Source organism: Mustela lutreola, chromosome 3, assembly GCF_030435805.1.
Source record: "Mustela lutreola isolate mMusLut2 chromosome 3, mMusLut2.pri, whole genome shotgun sequence".
Taxonomy (NCBI): domain Eukaryota; kingdom Metazoa; phylum Chordata; class Mammalia; order Carnivora; family Mustelidae; genus Mustela; species Mustela lutreola.
This window is the reverse complement of record NC_081292.1, coordinates 6,748,741-6,765,456: the sequence shown is the minus strand read 5'-3', so window position 1 is coordinate 6,765,456 and position 16,716 is coordinate 6,748,741. Positions and strand designations below refer to the sequence as shown.

The 16,716-nt window shown below is 45.8% G+C and overlaps 1 protein-coding gene across 5 annotated transcripts in view; it reads left to right on the top strand.

Annotated features, from left to right (window-relative positions):
• The window catches only part of KHDRBS3 (KH RNA binding domain containing, signal transduction associated 3), a 186,393-nt gene extending 172,422 nt beyond the window's left edge, over positions 1 to 13,971 (top strand). For 4 of the 5 annotated variants that reach the window (XM_059165559.1, XM_059165555.1, XM_059165558.1 and 1 more), the window contains 4 exons: positions 3,214 to 3,272; positions 5,129 to 6,254; positions 6,692 to 6,750; positions 13,707 to 13,971. In XM_059165559.1, coding sequence (XP_059021542.1) covers positions 3,214 to 3,272; positions 5,129 to 5,220 — 151 coding nt within the window. In that variant the 3' untranslated portion in view covers positions 5,221 to 6,254; positions 6,692 to 6,750; positions 13,707 to 13,971. The remainder of the gene's footprint in view (positions 1 to 3,213; positions 3,273 to 5,128; positions 6,255 to 6,691; positions 6,751 to 13,706) is intronic. The other variant, XM_059165556.1, reaches the window with a different exon arrangement.
• Positions 13,972 to 16,716: the final 2,745 nt, after the last annotated feature.

The window sequence follows — 16,716 nt, the reverse complement described above, 5'->3', positions numbered from 1 at the left end:
TAAGGAGCCATTATGCTGTAACTTCTGACCTTTGGAAAGAGGACTGAGGTTCATTTAATTTAGTGCTGAGTTTCTATGAAACATTAGCCAATTTATTTGCAACAAAATGAGAAGTTATTTTGACTGCTTTGTGGCCAAATGCTGTGCGTGAGCCATCGAGAATGTCAGAGCTGCGTAGCTTCTAGAACAGGCCTGTGGTTTGACGGATGGAGCACAAAGGCAGCAGGTAGGACCGATGTCCCAGGGAGCCCGGCAGGTGGGGGCCCTAGTTCAGACTCCAGTGTCTTGACCAGTATTTGACACTGACATTTCATCGGGGGTTAGTTTCTGAATTTCTGAACTCAAGATGGGAAAAAAAAAAGAAAATACTCTACTTTAAAGGTAATTCTCATATTTAAAGCTATAGAACCTTAAAAGGTAGGAAAGCAATGTTCTTATATTCCTTGGTGTTGCTGGACTTTTGTTTTTTAATATAAATGTTTCTTTGATCCTTTTTTAGCTATTTCCTCCCATTTGCTTCTCACCATAGATAAATTTGTTGCCTCGAGAGAAAGTGAGGGCTACTGAAAGGGAGAGAGGGAATTTGAGACCAGGCAGAGAAGGCAGTGATAATTCACCATGATCACAGGGCAATGAGTTCTGTGTAAATCCTTCTATTTCCGAGCATGAGGAGCGATCCTGGATGCCCCAGAGGGGGCAAGTCAGACATTCTGCAAGAGCGATAGAGCAGGTGAGAGGAGACAGGGAACTCCCCTCAACCCCCACCAGTGCAAGGTGGCCCCACAGTGAGCACAGTCCACAACTGGTGTAGGTCTTCAGCACATGGTGTGGGCGCTGTCCCTTCTGAGCTGTGTGACTCCAGGCAGGTGGCCCAGCCTCACTGAGCCTCTGCTGCTCCGTCTTCAAGGACAGCGATTGACATGGAGACGTGGTCAGTGAAGGGGTCTCACTGAGCAGCGTGCCCACCCTCCCTCTCGCTGGCTTCCTCCCACGTCCTCTAGGAGTGTCAGCTCTCAGCCTGAAGACCTTTTTATAAAACTCTGCAACCACGTGCCCCTCCTCAGAAAAGCTGCACGTTACCACGTGGTATAATAGGTCAGCTGTAGGAGTGACTGTTCTCTTCCTGGGCAACATTTAAAAAGCCGTGGAACTTCTTAGCATGGCACATTCCAGAGAGCTTATGTCCTGTTCCGGCGAGCTTCCTTCATAACCAGTATGTTGCACTGTGTTTAATTAACTAGTGAGGATGTGATTAAACCAGGATAACAAGATCTGACCTATATTTTGCACGTGGAGGAAGCATTTTCTACTGAGGAATAGTCTAGCCCCGGCGTTTGATCAGTGCTTATTAACTCCGTGCGGTGGAGGTACTTGTAGACACTAGGATTGTTCAGGCTTTTTCTTGCATCTGTGCCTTACGTGTGCAGTTTGCTCTGCCTGGAAGGCCCCTGCCACTGTCTACTTGTCCGTCCCTTCTCTGCACCCCTTCCTCAGCTTCACCCTCCTGGCGGGTGGCTCAGAACTGCTCTGACATTACATTCTCTGGGAAGCCGTGTGATGCAGCCGCTGGTGAGGCACGCCTCCTCTGTCCATCTCGAGGGAGGTCCGGGGGGTGGGCAGGGGGGGGACGAGGAAAGTGTGCCATCCCGGGGAGCCAGCCCCTGGGAAACTGGGAAGGTTTTCCAAGGAGGCAGCATCTGGACTACAGACTGAGCAGCACGTAGATTGGAAGGAGAACAAAGAACATCTCTGGCAGAAGGAGGAGTAGAGGTGAAGAGCCATCTGCACGTGCTTAAGGCAAAAAAGAAGCTGTTCCCTTGCTTACTGCTTCATCCTAGGATGGCTCTGCTGTGCTGCAGCCATCAGAGCGGCTGAGTCTCTGATGCCGCTTACCTGACAGGACGCGTGGGAAGAGAGCCAGGTGTGGATTTGATCGACGAGTGTGTCACTTATCTGTTCTCTGAGATTCTGGCTGGCATCCTGACTTTCCGATCTGCAGCAGCATCCTTATCTCTAAAATGGGTATGACAGCCCCACTCACCTCAGGGGCTGCTGTGGGGACTCCGTGGAACCTCGGCAGCTGGCACTCAGCAACACTCACTCGGCAGATTTTATTATTCATCTTGCAACTTCCTAAGGTGTTAAGCAGCTGAGCTGGATCATTTTCTATTTTGATTAGAACTTCTTACTTGATTGCATGAGGTTGGAATAATGAGAATGTTTATTTCCATGACAGTCCAAGATAACAAATTCAGGACGATTGTTTCCCTACAAAATTAAGTAGAGTGGGAAAGCGCAAAGCCTGAGACGGTAAGTGGAAGCTCCTCCCCAGATACCCAGAATAGCATCATAAACTACTTATATCTGCCATGGCTTAGTAATCTAGATTTTTCATAGGTTTGTTCCTGTAAAAAATTGTAGCCTATTTCGTATTATCTGCAGAAAGGCCCTGATAACAGGCTCCCTCTGCCCCCCACTCCGCCCCATATCTCAAGGATGCCGTACGTTAGAACACAGATGTGCTTGTGCTGTGCAAAGATGCTCCGCCTCCATCCTCATGGACATTACAAGGGGGCCATGACCAGAGGGCACGGAGTCACCCTGCTGTCCTTCGCAACACAGTCATCACACCGACTTCCTGACAATAATGCCACAGTGCTGGTAAAACAGAACATTAGACCTCAGTCCCGGTTATAAAGCGCTGTGAAGCCCACAGATTGCTCAGCGTTGGGTTTTCTGGTAGGCAGGAGTTAAAGAGGAAGGAACGTCCTCGCCTTCTTTCTGTTGGACCTGTGGTTCTCCGTCCTCTCCAGGGCCATGGGGCCTGGCCCGGAGCACTGTGCTGTCTGTGGCACACCCGTCGTGTGTGCGGACCCTGCCTTTCCAGGATGCACAGGCTGTGTATCCCTTCTGCACAGAGACACTCACGTGGTGCTCATTGGCCAAAGCCTGTGGCTAAAGTGCCTGGCACATTTATCAGGTATTACAGCTGGAAATCTTTGATATTCCTGAGGTCTAAAGTTTCCGTGCTAGATCTCTGCCATCTCAGTGCGAATTCTTTCTTTCAGTGTGTAGCCCTGCCCTTGATTGGTTTATCTTTAAGTTTTAGAATACTTCACTGAATATGATTTAAGCTCATGGTCAAGTTATTTTATCCTGTTTTCACCCTTTTTTTTTTTTTTTTTTTTTTTTGGCGTCTTTTGTTCAATACAGTGGTGCTGATTACTATGATTATGGACATGGACTCAGTGAAGAGACCTACGATTCCTACGGTGAGTAACTGGCCCACATGAACCAGAAATAGAGCGGGCAGAGTGGTCCCAGAAACACCTTCAAGACGGAACTGAGGAGAAATCCATAAAGACGTTTTGACTGAAACAGCAGCTTCCCTTTCAGTTCGTCTGTGCATATCTAGCTATTTTCAGCTCCTTTAAGATTTAAATTTAATATTTAAAGAGGACTAAAAACTCAAAGAAAATTGCCTACATTCACATTCTCAACTTAGATTTTCTGTTTGGGTTGATTGCCATGTGCTGATTTTCTCATTTATAGAGTCGTTTGCCAGACTGCAGACACTTGATAGCTTGGGACTTTTTGAAGTGTCTTTGCTTCTTGACAGTGAAGGAAAATGAAGCCCTGGAGACTGCAGCTCCCAAAGGATTGTCCCACCCCCATCTTCATATTTTAATTCATCTCTGATCCCAAACCCTCGAAAAATGTTACAGTGGGAGTCACTCCATAAAGGTTACAAAAGCACTGAGCCAGGTGTGGGGGGCCATAAGGCTCTCTCAGGCTTATGGGGAGACAGTAAACCCCACTTAATTCAGGGAGACCTGGTAGAGATGCTGGGGAATCCAGGTCCAAAGTCTCTATGCAGAAGGAGGACAGGTTTAATTAAAAGAATTGGCGGCAGCAACATAATGATAGTAAGAAGCTCCTTTGCCGGAGGGCAAAGAGATCAGAGAACAGGAAGCTTCAATCAGTGGCAAAGCTCTGATAAATGCCTCCAGTACCCAGTGCAAGTGAATCAGGATTCTGGTTAATGGATGTTCTGACATTTCTCTGAACATAACTGAAAAACCATTTTCCGGTGCTCCTTTTGAAGTGCATTTTGTTATATCACCTGCCCCAAGCCGTGATGACCTCACCTTGGATTTTTTTTTTTTTTTTTTTTTTTTTTTTTGGTTATTTGTAACAAACACTTAAGAGAAATACCTTGGTTTGCTGAATGCTGTCTACTTAAATGGATGCAAGTTAGCTTGAGGGAATGACGTTGATTGCATGCTTGTATCAAAAGAAGAGGTCATTTTAAGTATTTTTTCTTCACAGCCTTTTCAAATTGGTCTCAGTGGACACATGGCTTTTTAATTGCTGTATGTTGCTGCAGAGATGTTAACTGTTGGTAGTCGGAGACTTGTAGATGACTCGTTGAGAGCCCTGGGATGGAACAGGTGTTTAATTTCAGGAGATCGAGATGACGGAATGCCTTTTGTTATTTGTACATTTGTCTTGTATGGATTTAGTATTATGATGAGTGAGATTTGACATTCTGTCTTCAAGTTTATTTCATATGCGGAAGGTATTGTTGAGGCTACATTTCCCCGAACACGTTCACTCTGTCCGCAGCAGGACCCGGGACTCCCTCCCACCCTGCCCACCCCCACAGTGCTCATTGCGTTTGTCTGCTCCTGCCTGCACAAATCTTTGTGTTGTCTTTGTTTTTGCTGTCAAGAGAAGTCTGAATAATCCTCTTCCCGTTCATAAATGTCTTAACATTTAGCAAAAGGCGGTTCAGTTTGCTGTTTGAGTGTGTGAGCTTTTGTTAAAAATGAGTGACTAAAAGGAAAGTTCTTGCAAAGTCGGTTGCCATTTAAGATATAAAAATCATTTTTTTTTCCCATACTGATAGGTATTATTAGTGGGGCGACCATTTTCTATTGTGTTTGTAATTTTTCTCTAAGTAATTACCCTTGTTTTTGTTTTTGTTCTTTACCCCTAGTACCTCAGGGCTATCTGTCTTCAGTATGATGTCTACCACTGGTTCAGGGTTAAGGTAGATTCTGAAAAATGAAGCCAGCGGGATCCATGGCAATGATCTAATTGTGATTCGATATCTTACTGATTTTAGGGCAAGAGGACTGGACTAACTCGAGACACAAGGCACCTGCAGCGAGGACCTCAAAGGGCGTCTACAGAGACCAGCCCTACGGCAGATACTGATTGTACTGTCTGGTGTTGTGAAATAGCCAGTCTCCACCAGTCCTGTGTACTGTTCAAAGTAATGTTTTTCTATGAACAATCCCTTTTTAAATAAATCAAAATGCTTAAAACCTGAATGGATGGAAGTTTAAAACTACTTTGTGGAAACATCAACCTGGGCAGAAAAAAAAAAAAAAGACATGTAAAATTTTGTTATTTCCAGTCTGTATATGAAAAAAAATAGGTCATCAAAAGGAAAAAAATAACTTTGATTAACTAGTGTTAAACAAAAAACTAGGTTTACTAAATATGTTAATCCATCCTTTTAACATAAGCCTCACCTTTCATTTTAAAGGTTTCCATAGCAATTAGTTATTTTATCTTTCAGCCATATGCTAGTTTTTTTTTCTTGCCAACATGCGTAAAAAGGGAAGCCAATTACAAGTGCAAATAATGTGGTATTCTTTTGTAACTCAAGTCTTGAAATGTTCTGTAGTGTTGAGCAAAGTCTCCTCTTGCTTGATACTAAATAAACTTTTGAAAGAAATTCCGTGTGTGTGAGCTAACAATTTCATGTTTCTCTTATTTAAAAAGGCCTTCATAAATAGTTGTAAACAGGGAAAGAGTTCATTTAACAACGCTTGTCATAAAAGGGTCACACTAAACATTGTACAACTGACTTAAAAAATGGTATAAAATTAAATGTACCATTCTATACTCACCGTAGATTTAAATGCTGTTTAAAGAGTCCACATGGTGTTAAGCTGCGTGAGTAGCACGTTAAAACGACGCAAAACCAAATCTTGTTTAAAAACTGGTTTTAAAATAACTACTGATTTTCTGAAAAAGATGTGATCAGTTTTCATCTTGTTGAGCGTTTTTTCACTAGTGCAACTTTGGATTTTTTATGAGAATTTTGGTACCTTAATGAACACCTCGCTCCATGCTGGAAGCAATAAGCACAAAGCTTTTAAAGACAATCTGACTTGACTAATTGAGGTCGCACTCGCCAAGGCTGAGGATGTGTAACCCTTAAACGGTCTTCATTGTCAAAGGTAAATAAATCAAATAAGATTTTAATCTCACTTAATTTATCTTAATATAACTAATAAAACCAGGGAGATTACAACTTAGCAAGTTTCATTATCCATTTTAGAGAGGTTTTAAGATCACCTAAATTCTCATTTTAAAAAGTTTAATTTGTTTTAGTAATCTAAAAAGCCTTAGTTCAGTCAGTTTAATTGGGGCCAATTATTCCCTATTAAACAAATGTAAAACCTCATAACTAGTTGTTTGTAATACATTCTTTGGTTAGTAATTGAGGGCACTTCTTAAAACTGACAAATATTTAATAAAGTTATTCTTTAATCATTTGGCTTAAGTTTTTTTTGTTTTTGTTTTTGTTTTTGATTGTAGATGATGTAAAATGTTTAATTTTTGTTTCTTAAGAGATTTCCTTCTCTTTGATTAAAAAGGTCTTTTCTTTTGTTAGGAAATGTCAGCCATCTTGGGAAGTCAGAGGAACTGGTTGTGCCCAAGGAGCAAACAAAGGTGAGTGCCTTTTGTTCCAATTACTGTGATGTGTTATGGAAGATGAAGACAATTTCATGCTTATCTAAAGTCCCATGGAAACTATCCCACGCTGGTTCCTATTACCAGCACTGGTGATTACGGCAAATTAACTCCTCCAGTCAGAACAGAAGCTCCCTGAATATAAACAAGTCAGACCCAGCCAGCCTTGCTGGTGCCACGGAGGGCAGAGGCGTAAGTCGTCACAGCAGTTGATACTTGGGTTGCTTTCTTCAATAAGAAATTGAAGCGCAGGCAGTAACATGAAAAAATGTCCAAACTATTAAGGCAAAAAAGCAGTTTATCAAGCCTAACGTATAATATGACCCCAATTTTATTTTTTATTTTATTTTTTAAAAGATTTTATTTATTTATTTGACAGAGAGATCACAAGTAGGCAGAGAGAGGCAGAGAGAGGAAGGGAAGCAGGCTCCCTGCCCAGCAGAGAGCCTGATGTGGGACTCGATCCCAGGACCCTGGGATCATGACCTGAGCTGAAGGCAGAGGCTTTAATCCACTGAACCATCCAGGCACCCCCAATTTTATTTTTTTTTTAAACTGTGTGTACTTGCTATATATTTGTAGGTAAAAAATTATACTGGTATGCACCAGATTTTTGACAATAATTATCTTAGGCTTGTGAAAGTATGACTTTGTATGTGTACTTTTCTGTCCTTTTTGAATTTTGCAAAACAAGTTATTACTTGTATAAGACAAGTAGCATAACAGTTGTTTTATAAAATTATTTCTTTTTTTTTTTTTTTTAAGTTAGGGATCTGTAAGGAAAATGTATCATTAGTTTGGTTGATTCAGGGTATTCTTGTTTTTTGTCTTGTTTTTTTTTTTTTTTTTTTTTTTTTCTAAACCATCAGAAACATTACTTAGGCCCTGACATCACAGAGTGTCTTGCTTTTTAAAAGTAGTTGTATTTGAGCTCTGCCCCTGACTTTGTGCCTTTGGACATCAGCATAAGGGGAATGATGCTTAATGCATGTAGTTGTTACTAAGAATTGAGTGAGCTAATACTGTTAGTGTTTTGAGCTAATATTGTGAGTGTTTTGTAACCTAAAAAGTATTACAGTAAATGTGAAGTTTAATTGTCAAATTGAATGCCTGTATTTAATGTGTATGGGAAATAGCTGAGCCTTTTTCCCCTCCAATAGTCAAAATTCACCTGAAATAATTACCTTAACTATTGGGAAGAGAATAGGTCTCTTTATTCTCATGGATCAAAATAAGATTTTTGGTTTTGAGGGGTATTTGGGGGGTGGGGCAGGGGGACTTTTCTTGCTTAGAAAGAGAATGTGGCACATCATGCATTTTTTCAATGTGTGGTTTTAATATTGGAATTTTTCACTCTTTCCTCCTTAGTAAGTAATTTTGGAGGGGGGATTAGCATATTGAATAATAATGTAGGTTTCTTAACTAAGAGATTATAAATAGGTCCCTAGAGGGTAAACCCCCAAATGGTCTTCAGAGCTAATTCATAGGAATTAGTGTTCAGTGTTATGTTTATTTTCATTTTATAGAGAACCCATAGCCCCATTGGACTATAAAAAGGGATCATGAGCCAGAAAGGTCAGGAAGCAGCAGAAATACTTTTGGACAAGAATCCTCCTGCTTGGCTTCCAAGGGCTTCCCATTTTTAGCACATAGTCTGCCGAGCCTTATTGCTTCCGGTTTCCACATGAAGACTCTGCTGTAGACACGGTCTTCCCACCCCTCAGAGCACGTTGCATCGTTCCCAGATCTTTTCCCCTAACCTTCGTCTACCCTCCTGGGATTAGTTTCTCTCCTCATTTTACAGTGTGTACTGAGCTTGAGTTCTGTACTAGACATAGAAGCGGCACCGGGAACGTGGGCCTTCCTCAGACTGCGGCAATTCGGGATGGAAAGGAAGCGTGCTCGCCCCCGTTCCTTCACCCACAGAACTCGTGCCCGCTCCTCAGGACGTGGCCCAGTGCCCTCTCTGAAGTAGCATGCTGAGTTTATACTCATTTTAGTGACGTAGGTGGGTCACACGTTTCCATTACGACCAAGCATAAGCTTGTCACTCTCAGTAAATGATTTCACTGAATCCTCACAACTACAGGAAGGTAAGTGTGGCCTCCATTTTACAGAGGAAGACACTTCAGCTTCAAAACGTGAAATCATTTAGGTAAAAAACTCACACCCAGCAACTGGTAGAGCCAGTTTTAAACTTTAATCCAGAGTCTCTGTTGTTGGCCAGGCTCTGGACTAGCACTTACTCCCCTATCATCTCTTTGAGCGCAGGGGTTAGTCGACATGTTTCCTGTAACTCCCAGAGCCCTGAGCATCATGAGCACACAGCTGCTGTCCCATAGTCCCTTCCCTGTCTCTTCCACCCTCCCACCAGATTCCTTCAGATGTTCTTTGATGGTACTTAGGTTCTGAATCATCTTCTGATCAGGACGTCGGCTTGAATCAATATCATTGTCCATGCAGATACGTTGTGCTACAGATCCTGGAAGTTCTATGCCAATGACATAGTCCTGTCCTTGAAGATGCGACAGTCTGCTGGGGAGATGGGCGAGGAAGGAGTTCGTAGCACAGGTGCAGGCACGTGGAAGAGAGACCTGTCTGCCAGGCAGGTGCCAGCAGGGGCGTAAGTGCCAGTAGGAGATGACCTCAGCACAGAGGGGAAGGCATTCTGGGAAGCATTCGTATCCCAGCTCTGTCGTTGACCAGCTTGATGGCCTTGCTTAATTACCTGACCTCTCAGAACTACAGTTGAGATGGCCGTGTCCCACCCATAAAATGGCACAGGAATGCCGGCTACCTCTACCTCGGTATTACTGGGGAAGGATTAGAACCGCCTGCAACACTGATGTAGGTATTTGCTTGTTTGTTGTTTAATGTAAATGCACGCAATGATAAGAAAGTACGATTGTCTGGGAGCCGGCAGCTAGATGAGGTAAGCAGAGAAAGCAGCAGATGTGCTGTCAGGGCAGCAGGGAGCACGTATGAAGGGTCGCACACGCCCCGGCGACCCCATTTTCCATTGGGACATCCTCCTCACCTCTCCGCTTGCCCCGCTCCCTCCCCCTAGGCAGAGAGGGGGCCTTGTCAGTCTCCGCTTCGACAGGAACTTCGTACCGCCCTCTGTTTGCACTGGCTATTGATCTGATATCCAGACACAGAGTGTCTTAGAAAATAGGGCTCCCACCTTTTACCCTCTCAGTCTCCTCTCAGCAGAGCAAGTGTTCAGCAAGTCAGTGAATCTGAGAGAGGGACATTGTCACCGGATCGAGAGGGTTCCTAGCAGACAGCGTCAGGGGTGCTTAGGAATAGTTAGCAGAGACCCAAAAAACCCCAACAAAAACAAAAACCTTACTCATGTCCACAGGATTATATTTCAGAAGGTCTAGCTCCATTGGTTTAACTCAAAATTAGACAGTGCTTCTGGTCATTGTGTACAGAGAAATAGATCCCAGAGTCTAAAACCAATAATTTGGAGAAAAAAATAAAAATGTAATGAAAAGTCTAATTAGCCAAAATAGAAGTCACTTTATGGGGTTTAGGTAATGAATATAAATAATAAAGTTTGTTATTTTCTATGCAAATAAGATCTATTTGCAATGATATTCAGTATCTTGTACAGATAGAAAGGGGAAAAAACCCTATGATTATATTGAAAATCATGAAATCTACTTTGTCTTGATTCTGTGTCCATCTTTCAGAAAGGCTGTAGAACATTTTCAGATCTAAATTGCATCCTCCTCTTACCTAATGGAAAATCCCATCCAACTGAGGTTGATTCTCAATATGATTCGATTTCAGTGATTGGAACCTAGCACCAAAATTGTTTCAGACCTTAGTATGATGAGCCCCCCTCGCTGCCTGCCCCACCCCCCTGCCCCCCCACACACTGGCATGCAGGGTAGAGCTCAGGCTCTTGGCTTTGAACCCAAAGCCCAGCGTGATTGTGTTCCAGCCCCGTGGCTGCACCAGCCTTGCTGCTGGACATCCCTCTTGGTGCTCTCTTGTCTGGGTTGTCCACTGCCTGAAATCACATTTCCTTACCCCTCTCAGCCAGCTCTTGGCCCAGTGAGTCATTGAGGTCTGTCCAGTTTCAAAGTGAGCCTGGAAGCTTCCCCTTGTCCCAGAAGCCTTCCTTGGCACACTGTCTCCACCTCAGGCCTAGTGTCGAATCCCTGCTGAGAACTCTTGGAGTTGCCTGAATTCTGTAACAACTGTCCCTCAACGGATCGTTCATGCTCCTCTCCACCCACCCGCACCAGCATAGAAACCTCTAGTGTATGCCCCATGCTTCTGCCCGGCAAAGGATCCGTGTACGAGCAGCTGAATATGTGAGTGAGTGAAATGAACGAGGTGTTTCAGGGTCTCGACAGTAGAGGAGAGTGGACTGGGACGTCCTTGGCCTTACCAGGTGGAGTTAGAGCCATCCTTGAACTTGGAGAGAATTTGGCAGGTTCTTAATGTGGTCATTCAGGTGTAGACAGAGATTCCCAAAAGTCTCGTTTGACCACCACTGCTGGCAAGACCCGGGCCCTGCTCATGTGCCCGTGTTTGTGGCCTCATACCTGACAGGGCCAGAAATGGGGAGAGAGAAGAAATGGGCAGACGCTGTGTGAAGTGAGCCGGGCTGGAGCTGGAGGCATTGTCCCCGGACTCCGTCTCTGCCCCGCTCATTGACGGGTCTTTCTCACCAACTCTAAGACGAGGCTCTTTGAACGTGGAATCATGTCTGTCTTGACTGGTCCACCCAGATGCCAGCATCATGCCTGGCACACAGTGAGGGCTGATGAGGTGTTCGGTGTGGAACACAAGAGGAAGGGAGTGAATGAGCCAACAACCTTGTAATTCTTAAAATGCCGGCCCTGAGCACTTTGCAATATTAGTTTGGTTTCTTAGTGGAAATAAGATAGTTACTTCCGCAACTGCTGACTTGTTTAGTGGAAGGAAATGGGAAGCTGGAAAGCCAAAATATGTCCTTTATTTAATAGTTAATACCTGTGCTTCGTACAAAATCCAAAAATTTTAGGGGTGTATGATGAAACCCCCAAGCCCCCAAGAAGCTGTTGGCATTGGTTTTGGTATATTTTTCCAGAGATAGTCTGTACATGAGCAAAGCACATGTTTCTTTTCTAACTATTAGCATTTTGCATACGAAACAGTACACTGTTTACTACCACCTTTTTTTCATTTTAGAGGATATCTTAAAGTTGATTCTCTATCATTCTGTAAAGCTACCTTTTTCTATTTATTGACTGAATAATAGTTATGTGGTTTATAATTTAAACAAGTATTGATGGACATGAAGTTCACCTCCAGCATTTTCCACTCATCAATGCGAGTGCTAGAAAGCCTAGCCCTCCATCTCTGTGATTGCACACATTTGTATACAACTTAAGAACAAATTTCTGAAGTAGGGTCATTGAACCTTTCCATTTTTTATGACTATTACTGTATTGCTTTCCTGAGGAGATTTGAACCCTACATACTGCATGCATTCTTCACTGTCAACGGTTAGCACCTGTGCCCCACTCCCAAGTGGGCGCCCAGCATGGCGGCTGGCACGGTGTGGTCAGGTCTGGGTGTGGATGAGTGAGGCATGTGGGGGCACCAGACCCCTTCATTACAGCCCCCAACTCCTGAGCCTGAGTGGCTTTGCTTCGGGGGGCCCGGGGTGCTACTTTGCAGTGTCCCCACCCAGCATTTCCTGTGCTCTTGTTCCCCAGATCCTGCCCACGCTTTGAGATCTTCCCTCTCTTCTTTTGCCAAGAACCCTTTTTTCTGTTCACTCTGAGAGTACTGGCTGCTGGCACTCGATTGGCGAACACCCAATTTGGAGCTTCGGGCCAGAGTCCCTCAGGGTCAGGAATGCGTCCGTCACATTGTGTGCCCTGAAACAGTCATCAGGCTGTTCTGGAAGGACCCATTGATGAACTAAACTAAACCCCAATTAATAGATTTACTATATTCGATGTTCACCTTTTACAGTATCAGCCTTTCAGTTCAGGTGGCATCGATGGGTCCCAGCCCCCACCCCGAAGCACGCGCAGGTGGCACCACATGGCTCTCGAGACGTGGCTCCCTGTCTCAGGTCATGTGCAGCGATCAAAGGCTAAGTGAAGGGGGAGGTGGTGCAGCCGGGGGGCAAGAGGGCGAACCCTGGGCGGAGGGGCAGGAAAAGGTTTCGCAGAGATGGGCAGGCATTGACAGGCTGGTGTAGGTGAGCGAGGGAGCCACTGACCAGGGCAGGAAGCTGCGCCATGTGGGGGGACCTGAGCAGGTGCCTAAGCTGGGAGAGGAACGGGACAGTGCCGGGGAGCTGGGAGGGGCCAGGTCATGGGGCACCACGAATAGTATGGTGCTGACAGGTCCCCCCAGGGCCAGTGTGTGTGACCAGAATCATGAGGAACAAGCATTGTGACGGCCACTTCTCCATGCTGATTGGGTTCATTCTTCTTCCTTCCTGATGCCCATTGGGTTTTTGAAACAACAGTTATGTTCTGTGTAGTACATTAAAATACGTTCCTTGGTGTTAATTAATAAAAACTTGTAAATACATCTGAACGTTGGGTCTCATCTCAGAGGACAGGATGTCAAGGACTGTCCAGTGTGTACCCCTAGGGACCCGTTTTACATTTTGGTATTAGAGGTTCCATGTCAAACAAGGGCCGTTCTGGAATCACACCCAAAAACCTTGTAATGGAGAGTATTTTGATCGTCCTCATACTAATTTACCATGCATCTGCCTTACTGAACACAAATATTTTATGTTCTTAAATTTCTGTAATTCTTATTTTGCCTCATTTTCCATAAATATCCTTATTTCTGTTAAGTTTCTACTTGCCTCCTTCCTCTGCCTAAATCCTGCCTTCCCCAACAGAGCATAAATAATTATTAGCTTCTTGATGTATACAAATGTATTTCGTTTTCCTCTCTTTCAGGGGCTTTCCTTCGAATTATGGACTGCTTAGAATTCGTCGACTCACCAACGTGCCTAGTCAGTAAATGAATTCACTTGGGAGCATAAAAATCATCTGAATTTTTTTCACAATTTTATGTCCTGTGAAATGTTTTATAAAATGATATGCTTTTTTAATTTGGAAAGCCTGTTTAAAAAAAGGAAAGAAAATCGATCTTGTTTTGTGGTCTCCTAACAACAACAAACAAATGATTTGTGTGTTACTTAATAAAAGCTGCCCATTTCAATCTCCTGCACTTTACTATAAACCTAGAAAAACAAAGTCTTGTTATTTCAACAAGCTGTAAGTTTTGCACACTTGAGAACCATCTATGCCTGGTAACTCACTGAGAGAAGTCCAGATTATATACGTAATCCAGATTTGAAAATGATTTGTGTGTCTCAGTGATGGACCAATAAATACGGACGTGTTCTTCCAAAAGTATCCTGTCACGTAAAAGGTTAATATAAAGGCTTTTGCAGGAAACAGAGTGGTACAGCCAGAAAAGAAAGCTGATTTTCATGCCTCTCTGTAATTTGTTATGGAACATAAAGGTCATAATCCCTGTGGACAGTATTATTCTGTTCATTCTCCGTTCTTCATTTACTGTTGCATTGTGACTTTAATTCCGTATGCCCCAGGAGGATGCTTTATTCCTTCTGCTGGAAGCTCACCCAACATGTTTCCTAGTCTTGGAATTTCAGGAACAGTCTTGTGCATTGTTAAATTGTCACTCTCCTACTTCAAAGACACATTTCCTCTAAGGCATTCACTTCGACAGCATGCCACGTTGGGAGCATTGTGTTAACCGCCGAGTAACTTCTAAGAAGCTTACTTTTCCTTATCCTCTCATGATGCATCCAAAAAACAGTCTCCACTCGGCCATCATGCCTTTGCACTTGTCACATACACAGATGTGCATCTCAGAAGCTCAAGGATGGACAGCCCCAGGTCGGAGAGAGAGCAGCACAGGCCACAGGGGCAGCAGGTGGGCGGGAGGCTGTGAGCGCCCCTCAGTGCTCGGTCGGGAGGGCGGTGCACAGTGACAGTTCCAGGGACCCTTTGTTTGAAATTAACTGAACAACCAGGAACTTCAAACCATAAGCCAGATTGTTACAAATGGGAAAAAAAAAAAAAAAAAAAAATTGAGCTCACTGGTTGCAGCCTTTCCACCCACAGAGTCAGGGACACTAGTCGTAGACCTACCAACAGTCCCAGGGACTCGAACTCTCCAGCTCCTCTCCTGTCTGTCCCCTTCTCCTCACTCCCGCTCCTCCCTTACTTCGCTCATGAAACCCATACTTGTCAAGAATCTCTTCTGTGCTGGGCACTGCCCTACAAGCTAGAGCGGGCAGAGCACAGATCAGAGAGCCGGTCCTCGGGGAGCTCACGTTCCACCGGGAGGGGGCAGGCCATCGGCCACAAGCCCGGAGAGGGCCGGGTGGTGCTGGGGCTGTTGAGGAGCAGGCGTGCACCATCATGGGAGGCGGGGGTTCGAACGACAAGGCAGCAGGTTAGCAGCACCTAGAAAAGGAAGCGTGTGAGCCACACCAAGACGCGAGCAAGCGCAAAGGGGCCGAGGTGGGGACAGGCTTGGAGGCTTGAGGAGCCGGGAGGGTGTCGGTGTCGGTGTCGAAGCGGTGGCACGAGCAAGGGGCTAGGAAGAGGGCAGAGGTTGGCGGGGGTGGGGCGCCGTCGGGGGCGCGCAGGGCCGCCTGAGAGCTTTATTGAAAAGGGAGCTTTGGGACGCCTGGGTGGCTCAGTTGGTTAAGCAGCTGCCTTCGGCTCAGGTCATGATCCCGGCGTCCTGGGATCGAGTCCCACATCGGGCTCCTTGCTCAGCAGGGAGCCTGCTTCTCCCTCTGCCTCTGCCTGCCATTCTGTCTGCCTGTGCTCGCTCTCTCCCCCTCTCTCTCTCTGATAAATAAATAAAATCTTTAAAAAAAAAAAAAAAAGAAAAGAAAAGGGAGCTTTGTGCAGGAGGGTTTGAGCAGAGGAGTGGTGTGACCCAATGTGTGCTCTAAGTCACTCTGGCAGCCTCCTTGAGAACAGGCTGCCGTGCTTCCAGTTGGAGGCACCTCCTCAGAGGCCACGGCAGTGAAGCGAAGAGGAAATGCTAGCCTGGCCCCGCGGGCAGCCGTGCAAAGGTTGGGGACCTGCCGAGCTCGACGTGCCTGGGAAGTAGAGCCCTTAAGCCTGTCCACGGGCTGATGTGGAGCGCAGGGCAGTGGCACTGGACGGCGCAGAGAATCTGGCGTAGGGCCACTGAGGAAATCCATCCCCTCCCTGCGATGGGAAAATGCAGGAGGAGCAGGGATAGGTTACGGATTGGCGGTGGGGACACGCAGAGGCCTTTGTGACCCTGGTGGTCTTCGCAGAGTGAGAGCGGGGAGCAGATTGGAGAAAAGTCGCTGGCGAGGGTGTAGCCGAGATGAGGGAGGGGGAGGGGTGCAGGGGAGGGATCCGCAGGGGAGGCTGGGCCCCAGCAGCACAGGGCGCCCCGGGAGCAGGGTGGGAAGGGGGGGGCCAGCAGGGGCTCCAAGGCTGCAGGTCCCCTTGCTCTGGGGGCTCCGGCCCCCGGGACAGACTTCCTCTCAGGGACTGTTTGCCCTACTCGGCCCAGGGCCCGACCTGGCCCGGACCCCTTGGGCGTCCCCACAGATCACACCGCGGGCTGGGGAAAGCCTGAGAGTGGATCGCGGAGCCCAGCAGCGCCAGTGAGCAGAGGAAACCTGTAGATGTGAAACGCGACTTGACGACTTGTCCTTTCCCTCCGCTCGGTCTCAGGCAGCTGAGCTCCCTCCTGCGCGTCCTCTCCGCTGCTCCGTGCAGCCTTCCAGGCAGGGCAGCTGAAAGAACCGCTCCAGCCTTGGACTGCAAAGGATCCCAGTGACTTCTCATGGTCTTAAAAATAACAGCTGATGGGTTTTTCAACGCATTTGTATTCGATCCTGAAGCTAGCTTTTTAAAGTGGTCACGGAGCTGTCCACGT